This window comes from Motacilla alba, chromosome 3, assembly GCF_015832195.1.
Source record: "Motacilla alba alba isolate MOTALB_02 chromosome 3, Motacilla_alba_V1.0_pri, whole genome shotgun sequence".
Classification (NCBI taxonomy): domain Eukaryota; kingdom Metazoa; phylum Chordata; class Aves; order Passeriformes; family Motacillidae; genus Motacilla; species Motacilla alba.
The window spans coordinates 58,320,307-58,333,014 of record NC_052018.1 but is presented as its reverse complement, the minus strand read 5'-3'; the positions used below and the strand labels follow the sequence as shown (position 1 = coordinate 58,333,014).

The 12,708-nt window shown below is 39.1% G+C and overlaps 1 protein-coding gene across 24 annotated transcripts in view; it reads left to right on the top strand.

The window, feature by feature from the left end:
• The window catches only part of SYNE1 (spectrin repeat containing nuclear envelope protein 1), a 289,549-nt gene extending 283,442 nt beyond the window's left edge, over nucleotides 1–6,107 (top strand). For 15 of the 24 annotated variants that reach the window (XM_038130864.1, XM_038130863.1, XM_038130873.1 and 12 more), the window contains one exon: nucleotides 4,151–4,391. In XM_038130864.1, the coding sequence (XP_037986792.1) occupies nucleotides 4,151–4,391 (241 nt within the window). Of the gene's footprint in view, nucleotides 1–4,150 lie in introns of all 24 variants that reach the window. The other 9 variants (XM_038130885.1, XM_038130887.1, XM_038130886.1 and 6 more) reach the window with 1 other exon arrangement.
• The last annotated feature ends 6,601 nt before the right edge of the window (nucleotides 6,108–12,708 follow it).

Below are 12,708 nucleotides of genomic sequence, written 5' to 3'. Positions count from 1 at the left end.
CAAGGCTTTCCAGCACTGTTTATTAACACATCTTGTAGCAGCACAGCACAATGTTCAATTTGTCATTCAGACAAGCATGGAATACGAATGAGTCACTGTTGAATAGGAAACTTAATCAAATGCGCAAGCCAGACAGGTTGCGGTTGATGTATAATGTGGTTTTAACTGATAATGCGGTACAAGCTGTCACTGTGTTCTTTAATATTTTGACATGCCTCTGATCAGAGTACTTTGTGTTTGATGTTGCACTGGATCAGCAAACCCTGTTAGGGTTTAGTATAAAGGAGAAATAAAGTCAATCCTAAAAGGTTTATCACACAAGAAGTTGTGAAGGAAAGTTCATCTAAAAAATTAGAGGGCCCATGCTTTGTGTATAGTACGTGTCATATCACTTTGCCTTCTCCATTATCACCAAAAAAAGACAGGCAAATATAGTGTGATGCTAAGCAACGTGCAGGATTAAACTAGACATTACATTGTGGATTTAAATGGAGTCTCATCCAAGCAGTACTAGTAATCGTGTGCTAGGTGGGAAAGAAAATCCAAGAAGCAATTCCTCTTTCTTCATCAGTTTATTAGAGCTGTCATAAGTGCACACCTGGATCTTTGCCTGTGAAGTTTTTTGAAGTGATTAAAATGTTAAAAGATTAGCATAGTTGTTCAGTTTGCTCAGGGGTGTTTACATTGTTTCTCTTGAGCAGCTCTATTCAGGTCTTGGTGCCACAGTGCCAAACTCCATTTCCTGCTCTCCCCAAGCCTTCCCAAATGACTAGTGGATCTTTAAAGGTCACTTGCTGTTCCTGGAGCATACCAAACCACATCACTCTTTGTGCCTTTGCCCACAAAATTATACTCATGGCTACACAGTAGCTCGAACACAAGGTTTGGGCTTGGCTTGCTGTGATTCTTTTCCCAGTTACCTCCCTCACTCTCAATTAGGGCTTGTTACTTAAATATCATATACAACTGCTGCTTCTTAAACTTATTAGATTCACCCACTTTTTTTTTCTGTGCAAGAAGCCAATCCTGTCTGGTATTTGCAAAGACCTTCAGCATCTGTCATCATAGAGATGAAATTTACTATTCTTATATTTTGTGCAGTAGTCTTTTAATAAAGATATTAAATTAAGGCCCATTCTTGATTAACTGCAGTAAATAACATCCTACTAGGCCAGCAGTGCTTCTTTCAATGTAAGCCTGTTTTCCGCATTCCATTAGTCACTTAGCATTAAATTAACTTTATTTATTTCTATCAGCTTCACTTGAATGATAAATTCCTTTTTGATAGCTTTCAGATGCTTACTGCAATACAGATTGGTTACATCAGCCATATTTTCCTTGGGGAAAAAAGTAGCAATCATCTTTACAAAAAGGTTCCCCTCTGAGCTGAAATTAAAGTTCACTTTGACCGTCCTATCTATAGCCTGGTAAATTAGCTTCTCCCCTCTTGAAATGCTTAGAGAAGAGGTCCAATATCACTGACATTACAAACTCTCAAAGTAAGGGTAACTGTTGCTTCCACTTAGATTAATATATAAAATTTCTTGACATGAAGGAGCTTACTGTTGGCCGGGACTGCAGCTGTGCTTCCCTCTTTCATCTGCTTAGTAGGAATTGTGTATTGGAGTGAGTAGCAGATGGCCTTACCTCTTTGCCTCCTCACAGTGTGACAAATGGTGGTGCAATCAGAAGAGACAGCTAAAGAGACAAGCTCAAGAACAGAAATTAGATTTTTCTCCAAAGTGGCGCACAGTACTTCAGTTTCCTTTCTCCTGCCAGGCTAAATAGGTGTTCTGTCCTTAAAAATAGTGAGCTTTTTTTTTATTAGCAAAGTATCATTTTAACCATCTCTCCTTACCAAATCTATTAAACACTCTAAGATGGCCCATTCCATTTTTCAGCCAATTATGTGGATTGCAGAGGTGTGCTTGCCATAAACTCAAGCAGTACAGCCCTCAAACTTTTTATAACTCCCCCTCTGAAGATATTTTTGAAACATTCCATTATTTGTATTTTGAATTGTTTTCATGCAGTATTATTCTTCAATACCCTACTTCACTGCAGAAAATATTGTTTGCTGTGAATTGTTTTAGTTTTTGAAAGTTTATGTTCCTTTTGAGATCAGCCATGCAAGCTTACATTACAATTTTTTTTGTAAAACACCAAGCAAGAAGTGCTGGATCATGCTACTAAACGCATAGGAAAAAGAAAAGAAAAACCAGAAATAAAAACTTAGCTACCTTTTGATTCAGATTTTTGGAAATTCCCCTTCTGAAACCCAGTGTTGCCCCAGAGTAATTCTGGGGCAATGAAGAAAATGACACTGAGCTCATAATCAAACACCAGTTAGCAGCTACAGAAATGTGGTCATTTTTTGATTTGGATTAACAGCATTTATACAATGAGAGCCTTGTAAATAGGTAGTCTGTGCGATCAAATGCTTGGAAGGTAATTAAGCTCTCCTTGTTCCCTTTTTTCCTGCCTCAGTCCATTAACTTTCTGTCTTGGTATTCTCAGAGAGGAGAAGTCCTGATCTAATTGAGCTTTTGTATGGAATGCTCTGGTGCTGTTTAATGTGCCATGTCCTTTCAATATCTTTTTTATAATACGTGATCCTACATTATGCAATAAGCAACTTCCCATCTGGGCTACAATAGTGTGAATTTAAACAACACAAGATCTGATATTTTCATCATCACTGCTTCCTGGAATATTTAGTTCAAGCTAATAATTTAGCATATCTGCTAAATTAGTGTTTATGTATCTGTGTGCCACCTGAACTTTACCAAATTTGCTTGGCTTTGTTGAAGTCCTCATAGTGGGACTCTTGTCATATATATATAAATATATATGAACAAGAAAATAAAATACTCTCAAGCACAAAAATAATTCTTTTCGGAACATGTGCAAAGGGAACACTTGTTAAGCCTGGCATTGTTTTGAAAATTATATTTTCATTTTCACATACTTCCCCACACAGATTCAGATTTATCAGGGAGACAGAATCAAAAGAACAAGGGGAAGTCAAAAGAAACACTGAGGAGCCATCACCCCATACTTACTTTACTGGGGAGCATTTCTCCCCAGCCAATAAGACTGATTTCCCACATCTCCTTATGAGAATTTTTATCTCTTAAACTTTAGGAAATTATAGATTTTCTGAGGCCTCATGATCATAGCAACCATGCAAATGTATTATAGCAACATACCTGAGACAAAATTTATGATCTAATGTCTTAATAGCAGAGTTCTTGTAGCCTCTGAATTCTTCGATTTTTGGATTGTGCTGAAAGACAGTATTTTCCCATGCCATTTAATTAGCACACTGAGACCATCAGATTTAATCTTTCCTAGTCACTCTTTTCAGCTCTTGACAGTTTCAGTCAAAAAGAAAAATGTGAAATTTATGTCTTTATCTTTCAATTAAGTAATAGAATGGATTTTTGAAGTGTCCCTCTGGAAATATTTGTTAGATCTCTACTGCCTCATAGACATGGTAGGTATGTGCCATTTCAAGTCAGATCCATCAACATAAGGGAGAAAAATCATTTGGAAGGTGATGATATCAAGTCAGTTGAGCAGATAGATTTTAACTGCTGATTCTGTGCAAGATTCAAAACACAATGTACCTTGTAGAAAATAAGTCCCCATTACCTGTATATTGGTGTATTGATTGACAGAAAATTATGTAACTGAATCTCAATGCATTATACCCTCATGCTTACCGTATACATAAAAAAAATGTTGAAACTTCTGCAAATCAAATGCAACTGGCCATTTTAAACAAGAAAGCCCATCTTTTAGACAGCATGCATTGAACAAATATGGCAGGTATGGCCCACCTTTTATTTTCCACTTTGCTATAGCACAGTGCTTTAACTGGAGAGTCTTCCCCATAAATGATAAAGGGGCTGTGGGGTCACAAAGACCCTTCTGTTGTGATCATTTGGTGTTTTCTTACCCAGTCTAGAAATCCAGGGTCTCTTAAAAGTGTTAGGGAAATAGCATGTTCACTGAAAAATACCTCTGCAGTTGTCAATCAGAGTCTGTGCAAACTGTAAATAGGCCTTCAGGGGAGGTTGAGTGCCCAAGGGCAACCTCTGCTGCAGTAATGTTTTAGTGTATTCAACTGCCCATCTTCTTTCCTCAGGTCCACAAGAGGTGGCTCAGGTTCCTCCCCTTCTGAGGCTGGGCCAGCGTGGCGATGCCCGTCCTTCTTCCTCAGAGTCCTCAGAGCTGCTCTGCCACTTCAGCTCCTCCTGCTGCTCCTGATCGGGCTGGCGTGCCTGGTGCCCATGACTGAGGAGGATTACAGCTGTGCTATGGCAAACAACTTTGCCCGCTCTTTCCACCCCATGCTGAAATACATGAATGGTCCTCCTCCATTGTGAAGGAGACCTGTGGGACAGCGGGAAACCTTGCTGGAGTGCTGGCTGGGAGCAAGATGGTTTTAAAGGGTGACAGGGTTCAATGTGGCAGCTTTACCTGTCTGCTGTTGCCACTACTGTGCCCGTATCTTTCTCTGCTGGCACTCGGCTGGAAACGCATCAGTGTATCAGTATCAAAGTGCACAACGTATTACCTGAGTAGCATCATTTCAATACTCACATCCTGGGTACTAAGGAAGATGCAATGTATGTGAGGGAAACCTCTTCTGTACAGCTTTTGGGATCTTCTAGCCACTTTATATCCAGGTCATTGCCCTGTACTATGCATAGCCAAGGACTTGATACTGTAGATCCTTTCCTGTGTGCTGCTCCAAATGACCCATTAGCCAGTCTTTGTTAAATACCCTCTCAGTATCTACAGTATACGAAATAACCAATGCTTAAGGAATTTTAGAGCATTTGTAACATACAATTTTAAAGAATCTTGTATGGCAGTGTATTATTCCCTGTGGTTTCTGTTTCAGGCATGGTGTTCTAACTTTTGCTTTGGATGCACAAGGTGTAAATCTGAGAAGCACTTTTTTTAAGGTTTAAAAAAAATGGATGTAATAAATAAGATTGCAGAAGTTTTTATGAGGAAAAAATGTTGAATGTCAAGTTTAAAAACAACATATTTATGTATGTACAGTTTGCTAAGCCAAGTTTTGTTTGTATTGATTTCTTTGCATTTATTATAGATACCATAAAATATTTTGTCTACGTGCTTTTTAATGACAACTATGGAAACCTCTAAATTTAGAATGATATATGTACAGTATAAAGAAATAGAAGACATCCATATGCACTTCAAAAAAGAATTAAAAAATTCTGTAACAAATTAATGGCATTAGGTATATGTTTGAATAACAAGATCTGGAAAATGACAACTGGCAGAATACATGGGAAAGTATCACATTAGAAGCTGTGGTAATATTGAAAGCAGTACATGTTTTAGATTAATGATTCATCACTTCAGGTTTTTCTTTTTTTCAAGCTGCTTCTTGAAGTTCCCTCTCACCTGTGTGGGTTTTTTTCCATCTGTATTTCTGTGTATGCACTCATGTGCAACCTTTAACAATTGGGGTTGTACCAATCCACACTAAAGCAGATTTTTCCTGTGGGTATACTGGAAACTTGATATTCTGATAGTCCTGATGTTCTCCATAGCAGCTCAATAGCAAGATAGATACTTGTGTTTTACCCATCATTGTTTTAGTAGAATAGGCCCAAATCATAAGTGTAAATAGAATAAGAGAACAAATTGAAAACTCATTAACTTTCCAGAACTATTGCAAAAACTTGCAGTCTACTCAGTGGTACTCTGCCCAGCTTATCAGTCAGAACTCAACTTTGAAAGAACAGGATTCTTCTCAATTATGAAAAAAATACAGAGCATGGCTCTTAAGTTACTGCTCTTTAATAAGTTGGGGGAATTTGGAGCCATGGCACACACAATGTGAATTTTCCTACTGAGTTAAGTGTTTTTGCTTAGAATATATTGGCTTGCGTGACAGAAATTTAAAGGCCAGAAAAAACTACAAGCACATTAATTGTTGTTATGTAAAATTACTTTTTGGCATGTCATCCTTTGAGCTGTTTGGAGGAGAGGGTGGTCAGAGGTAGGAAACCACAAACTGAACTCCAGCATTTGGAAGAGCCAAATAAAGCTTCCTTTTCAGATAAGTGTAACATTACCATTTTTGTGAAAAGGATTTTGTATGTTCACAAAGTATTTTCAATGTCCGAGACACAAGTCTGGACTGACATAAGTATGTGTTCTTTTCAAGGCTGTTCCCTTCATTGCTATTCAGAAGTTATTCTAGGCTATACTAGTATTCATAATCACTCATTCTTAGTAGACAAAGATTTGGGCTACAAGGAAGAGCTGTTACTTGCAAAAGGCCTGAAATATTACATTAATTTGACCCCTCCTCTCTTTTCTGATATTGTTCACTTTGGTGACATAATTTAATCAATGGTAATCAGTGCACCTCCATGAATAATTCAGCAGTTTGCTGGATCTGTTAGTCTAGGTCTGTGCATGCTTTAGACATCCTTTCATCAGCCAGTCTCTGGGTCTGCTGGTTAATTTTTTGTTGAATACATTTTTTTTTCTTTTTAAAAACACTGTAAAGGGAAAAAAAAAAAGACTCATTTAGGGAGACATAAGGATCTTAGTCTCACTGTCTCCTATTTTCCAGGAAGTAAAGAATGTGGAAGATCACATAGTCAAGTATCAATAGCCCTTTCGAATTCAGTGCATTTTTGGCTGGTGATTATGTCCCTGCAGGACATACATGCACTGTCTCTCCTCTGCCTAGCTGACGAACTGGTGGACAGTGTCCCTGTCATGCTTTGCTTCCTTCCAGCTGTTTCAAAGTGAGGTTTCTTGTGTTCATACCTTCAAGCTCTGATCTGTAGCCATAGATCTGACTATCAATGTACTGACAAGTTGATGTAGAGAACGTTTTTTTGACCCCAAGGGATCTGCTCACACAAAGCAGTCCTCCCAGTGAACAGCAAACTCTCTACAATGCCTGTGAATAAGTCAGTCACATACGGCGACAGAGACCCATTAGAAAAATGTCATAGACAGGAAAAATGCCTGTTTGTAAATCCTAAATTTCCCATTCCTTCAAGGACAGGAATGTCAGTCTGTAAGCTGATGTGCCAAGGGAATCACAGACAATTTGCATCACCAGGTTAGAGGGTCGTTTGAGTGCCACTTTGGATTTACTGCTTTTGATACTTTAAGTCTTAACTCAAAATCAGCATCAGACCACTTAAAGTAGTTTGAGAAATATGCTCCTGCAAAAGGAATTCTAGCCAGGCACCAATTCCATTATAACTTCACATGTGATTTTGCTGAACTGGATCTTGATCCTAAAAACTGACACTAAGAAAGCAAAATTTAAATAAGTGGGCAGGCTCTTCTCAAGTTCCATCCCAAGAGCACCAGTGACTCAGAGGTCTAGCTTGAGTTTCAAATTCCCATGAGATATCAGCATACGCATTTATCACCACAGCAGGAACCACATTAAATGGGGCAACTGTAGGGGGGAAAAAACACACCCAGAAAGCTCTCAAGCATTGCAGCCAGTGGCACTAGCCAGCTTAGCAGCCTGGGCATCTTTCTCATCCTGATAATGGGATGCTAATAAGTGCACAAGTTAGAGTCTGAGATGCCCTGTCTCTGTGATAAGCCTGCAACCCAACACCTCTCCTCTTTCTGAAATGTCACCTACTTGGGCTCTGCAAATACAAGGGCTGATTTCTGGTGGTGCACCTTGAGCCTCGGCACCTTGAGCCTCCTCATGCAAGGCATGAGGAAAGGGAGGAGCTGCTGAACTCTGGGTCTGTATTGACATTTTGTGTTCAAGCAGAGAGAAAGTAGATTCTGCCTCTTGGGGAGCTCAGGTCATAACTATGTGGGTTTTTTTTCCCCTTTTCTACTGTAGATAAATACAGTAGCTTCTGTAAGAGGTGTAATCATCCCCCCAGCTTGACATACCTGGCAACTCTGAACCTTGCTTATTGGCTTCTAGTCACCTCAGAGCTAGTGAGTGTTTAAAGGTAACTGGTTGCTCATTGTCTCCAGACTGTAATATCAAGGCACTGTGTCATTATGCTTGTATTGATAATAGTGAAAAATAATGAGCACAATTTACGCTGGACTCCCTGCATCTCTTTGTGGAACTTCATTTGTGGACCATGCTTTTGCAAAATCTTAAGGCAGTCTGCAAAGTGATATTTAGAGACATCTGACAATGTTAGGAGTACAAATGATCTCAACTTGACAGAAGTAGTGTGCCCTTATTCCTGATAGCTGTGGGCATGATGATACACATTACCTATTCCCCACCCAGCTCCAGCAGCGATAACAGCTTCTTTCTGCAGCAGATCAATAGTTCCTCACCACTGGTTTGCCACCCTGCCAGCTTTGTGAACACCTTGTGAGCAGTATTGCTCTCTCCATCCTTAAAATGTTTTTTCTGCTTCTGGCTATTGAACGAGAGCAAAGATGCTGGGCTTGCTTATGAGTAGTCATCCCTGGCCCTCAGTCTTGTGTTATTTGTGGTTAAGGGGTCTGTTTACAACTGATAGCATCTCTCAACATGCTCATCATCATCATGTGCATCTGAGTGGATGTGTGTCTGTGTGTTCAAAGGCATAACACACTGGTTGCTCACAACCTTCAAACTACAGATGCTATCAAGACTTAGCAACTGTAGGAGGATTCTGAGAAACAAGAACAAGTCAAGGAAAAGAAATGTAGATTCTAAAGCAATTGAAACATTGACCTGCTCTCTTTCTTGCACTTACCATATTTTATTTGGTGTTTAAAGCAATAGATTATGGAAAGGAAAAAGGCAGAATAGTGAGTTTTGATGTAAGCTGGGGGGTTTGGCCACAGTCAAATGCAGAATTAATCTAAAGCACTATTTGTGTAAATTGAGGGGAAAAGGACAGTGCAGGGAGGGATATTTTGGGTTGTGTGTATTTATAGGCATAGAGTTTCCCACATAAGGGAACTTGTCTGGGCACTGGCTGAGTGGTTTTAACCTTGGCAGCATGTTGTGAAAAGCACTACAGCCAGCTGAATTCTATTGTTGTTTCCCTGTTTGGCTGTAATTAGACCCAGAGGGACGTAGGCATGAAACCTGTATTTGGGAGAAGTTGTGCTGTGGTCATAATATTAAGAAGATTAAAATGTTCTAATAATACTCCCAAATAAATAAATGAATAAATAGGAATTATTTAGAGAATTAATTTGTCTTCCCAGAAAGGAGTAGATAAAGATCTGTGAAACAAGAGAAAAGGAAATGAATAACTGCTAGCTGAAGCACTGAAGATTTGTCATAGACTACGGCCTGGTTAAGGTACAGAAATTTGAATTTTGTTAGATATGGCTCTAAAAGCAGATAGGAACTGAAAACTGTAGCATCTATTGTTTGGTGGCAGCTAATATATCATTCCAGAAATGAATTGGTCAAAACTGCTTTCTTCAAGTAAAAATCTATTTAAAGATCTGAAACACAGCAAATGGATTTGATCACAGTGATGTCTGCATTACACTGGCACATTCAACTTTTCGGAAAGACAGGGTGCTTTAGGAAAGTATTGTCCATTTCTTGTATCAAAGGTGCCCTTGGTGAGGAGGGAGAGGTGCACCAGAGAATTCTTCTGGTCAGGGATCATGCAGATGTGGATGTAGCTTGCACAGAGGTTACTCAAATCAGACTTTTTTTGTTGGTTTGTTTGTTTTCTGGCATGTTGTAATTCCTGGGAGACTGCTGTTATGGACGTTGAAATTGTGGGTTTTTCCATTCCTTTGTTTTTAGAAAGGATGTTTTAAAAACAGCTGGAATTAAACCTACCAGAGTTCACTTTTTTAAGTAATTGCTCACAAGGCTATCCAAGAAGTGGGACATTCATGGCTTTAGGGTTTTTTTAATAAATGATTCAGAAATTGTCTGAGAAGCTCTCCTGGCCATAGAGCTGCAGGTTAAAACATGGTTGCAATTTTGACTCCTTTGCTAAACTTGAAGCATGGTGCAGGCAGGTATGCAGACTATGGGGGCAAGGGAAGAAAAAAGTACTGCAAGAAAGCATGATGCTGTAGCATTTTGGGTGATATAGATAGATAGATAGATAGATAGATAGATAGATAGATAGATAGATAGACAGACAGATACAAACGAAGACATTTTTGAGCCGTAGTTTCTTTTCCTATTTTCAGATTTTATGTAAGCAAAAATTAATCCTATAAGGGCAGACTGGAATTCAGTCTTTCCTGCTTTCCTATGAATGGCTAAGCTTTCAAGCTTTTATGTGCTCTGACTCTTACCACAAAATGGACAGCACTTTTTGTTCATCTCTAGAGTATAACATACTTGTTCGTATTTCCATAGATGACACAAGTTCTGAAGAGGTGAGTGAAAAATATAAAGATTTGCTTCTTGTCAGATTCTTTTTTGTCTTAGACAGTAGCACTCAATCTTTATCTGTAGATAAATACCTTGGTCCCAAAAGTGTTGCAAAATCTGGCTAAAAAATGCCTGAAAACACATCCTTTCCTCACATGCACATTTTTCATCTGTTTAAAATGGTAACATTCTGAAGTTATGCACAAATGTGTAGGAATGGAAGACAGCAGGAGATAAATTTCATATCACCTGTATGCCTGCAGAAATAAAGACATTAGCAGAATGACACCTAAATACTGCAGCACAAAGTTCTTAAAGGGATATGAGAGCTAGTTAGCCTTGTTCCTGCTGAGATAAGTGCCAAATGTTATTATTTTGATGGTCAATTTTCCTGAAGACTTCATGACCATTTTTACACTTGAGCCTTTGTGTCTGCAGGATGCCATGGTGAATGGTAGTAATTGGAGCCTGGCTGGGCATAAGAAAAAATACATACGCAGTGCCCTTCCTTGGGCATTCTTTCTATGTGAGCACTCTGATGAGTGCTATTTAATGTGTTTGGATTTTCCTCTCCTCTTGACTGTGTAGGTGGTGGAGACAAGCAGTGTAATGCAGAGGAAGGAGATATAAAGCTTTTCCAGCCTAAGAAACAGCTGTTTCGTGGGGCTTCTAATGTTGCAGTATCTGGATAGGGAAAAAAATTAAATACTGTCATTTTATTTTGGGGAATAAGCATGGTAAAAAGGCTTTTAAGGAGGGAGGGTGTCCCACTGACTGAGAACACAGAAGCTTTAGCCCATGAAGAAGCTGTTGTCATTGCATTATGAGGATTGCCTGAACTAACAGAAAAGAAAAGCAGTCAAATATGTTCTTTGATTATGCCTTAAGAATGTCTTACCTTTCTAATTAGTTAAATAGAATAAAATATACTAGAACAAGACAGGTGTCACATGTCAGCAAAAAGAGAAATAAGGAGTGTGGGGGATGCCAATGTGTCCAGCTGTGTGCATCTATATAGGATCCCCTGGGGGAGCTGCTATGTAAGGTGTTTTGTGTGCAGTGAGGGAAGTGAGTGTGATGGACTCAGGAGTTTTAGCTGCAAAAGCTCAGCAATGAAATAGAAAGGAATGTCTATCCTATATCATTTTTCAAACTTCTTCACCCAACAGACGCAAGAAATTGTGAATGAAGCTGGAGTCCCAGATGGCTCCTGACTATTGAAATGTGCCCTGCCTGGCTGCAGAGGCATTCTTCCTGGTGGGTTCTGAGTGTCTGAGCAAAGTGACATCTCATCCACCTTCTCCCATCACAGAAGACACATCATGGGAGGGAATGAAAGTGAGTGGGGCAGACTCTTTTCAGTTGTTCCGATTGACAGGGCAAAAGGCAATGGGTGCAAATTAAATCACATGAAACTCCATCTAAGCACAGGCAAAGTATTTTATAACATGAAGATCATCAAACACTGGAAAAGGGTGCCCAGAGAGGTAGAAGAATTTCCTTTTGTGACTATTCAACATTCAGCTGGGCATGGCCCTGAGCAATCTTCTTTAGGTGATCCAGCTCTAAGCCAGAAATTGGACTAGACAGTCTCCAGCGACACATTCCTAGTTCACTGCACTGTGATGCTGTGTTGCCGTGTCATTCTGCAGAAAGAGATGGGCAAAAGAATGCCTAACCTCAGGCAGTATGAAATCCCAGGCAGTGTGCAATCCTTTGCTTGTTCAAATTGTTAAAACTTTTGCAGAGGTAAGTATGTTCAGACTTTATCTGTGCAGTTTTTCATTTAGGAGTGCCATATTTTTGCTTTTGCAGGAATATTCTCCTATTCTCTAGCTGCTTTTTTAAGGTCAAGTCTCTAAGTTCAATATTATGTAGCAACTGTCTTCTTAAGCCATTTCACCATGAACTGTAAATGCTCATTTGGTCCTGTGGTTAAAAAATTGTATAAAGCCATGAAATGGTGTCATATTTTGAATCAGCATTGAAAATTACTTTATTATTATGAGCACACATACATGTGAAATTAGTCCCTATTACTCTGATGTGCCTTTTGTGGCCAAAGAGGCAACTTGCAGTCAAGTTCTGTGTTATGGAAGTTCAGTTCTACTGAACCATTGTTCAGTTCTACTCAGCACTTAAAAATCCCAACAGTCCCCAGCATTCTTTTAGAGTCTGAGTAGCTTATTTGCTTTTAACAAGCAAATAAGGTGAGGTTCTGCATGAACGAAGTATAATGCCTGTCTTGTCTTCATCATGGAGATGGTACTTGGAATTGAGGTAAACATCTTATAATTTTTTCATTTTAAGTACAATGAAACATCCCATAAAAACCAAGAGCTTTTACATATATA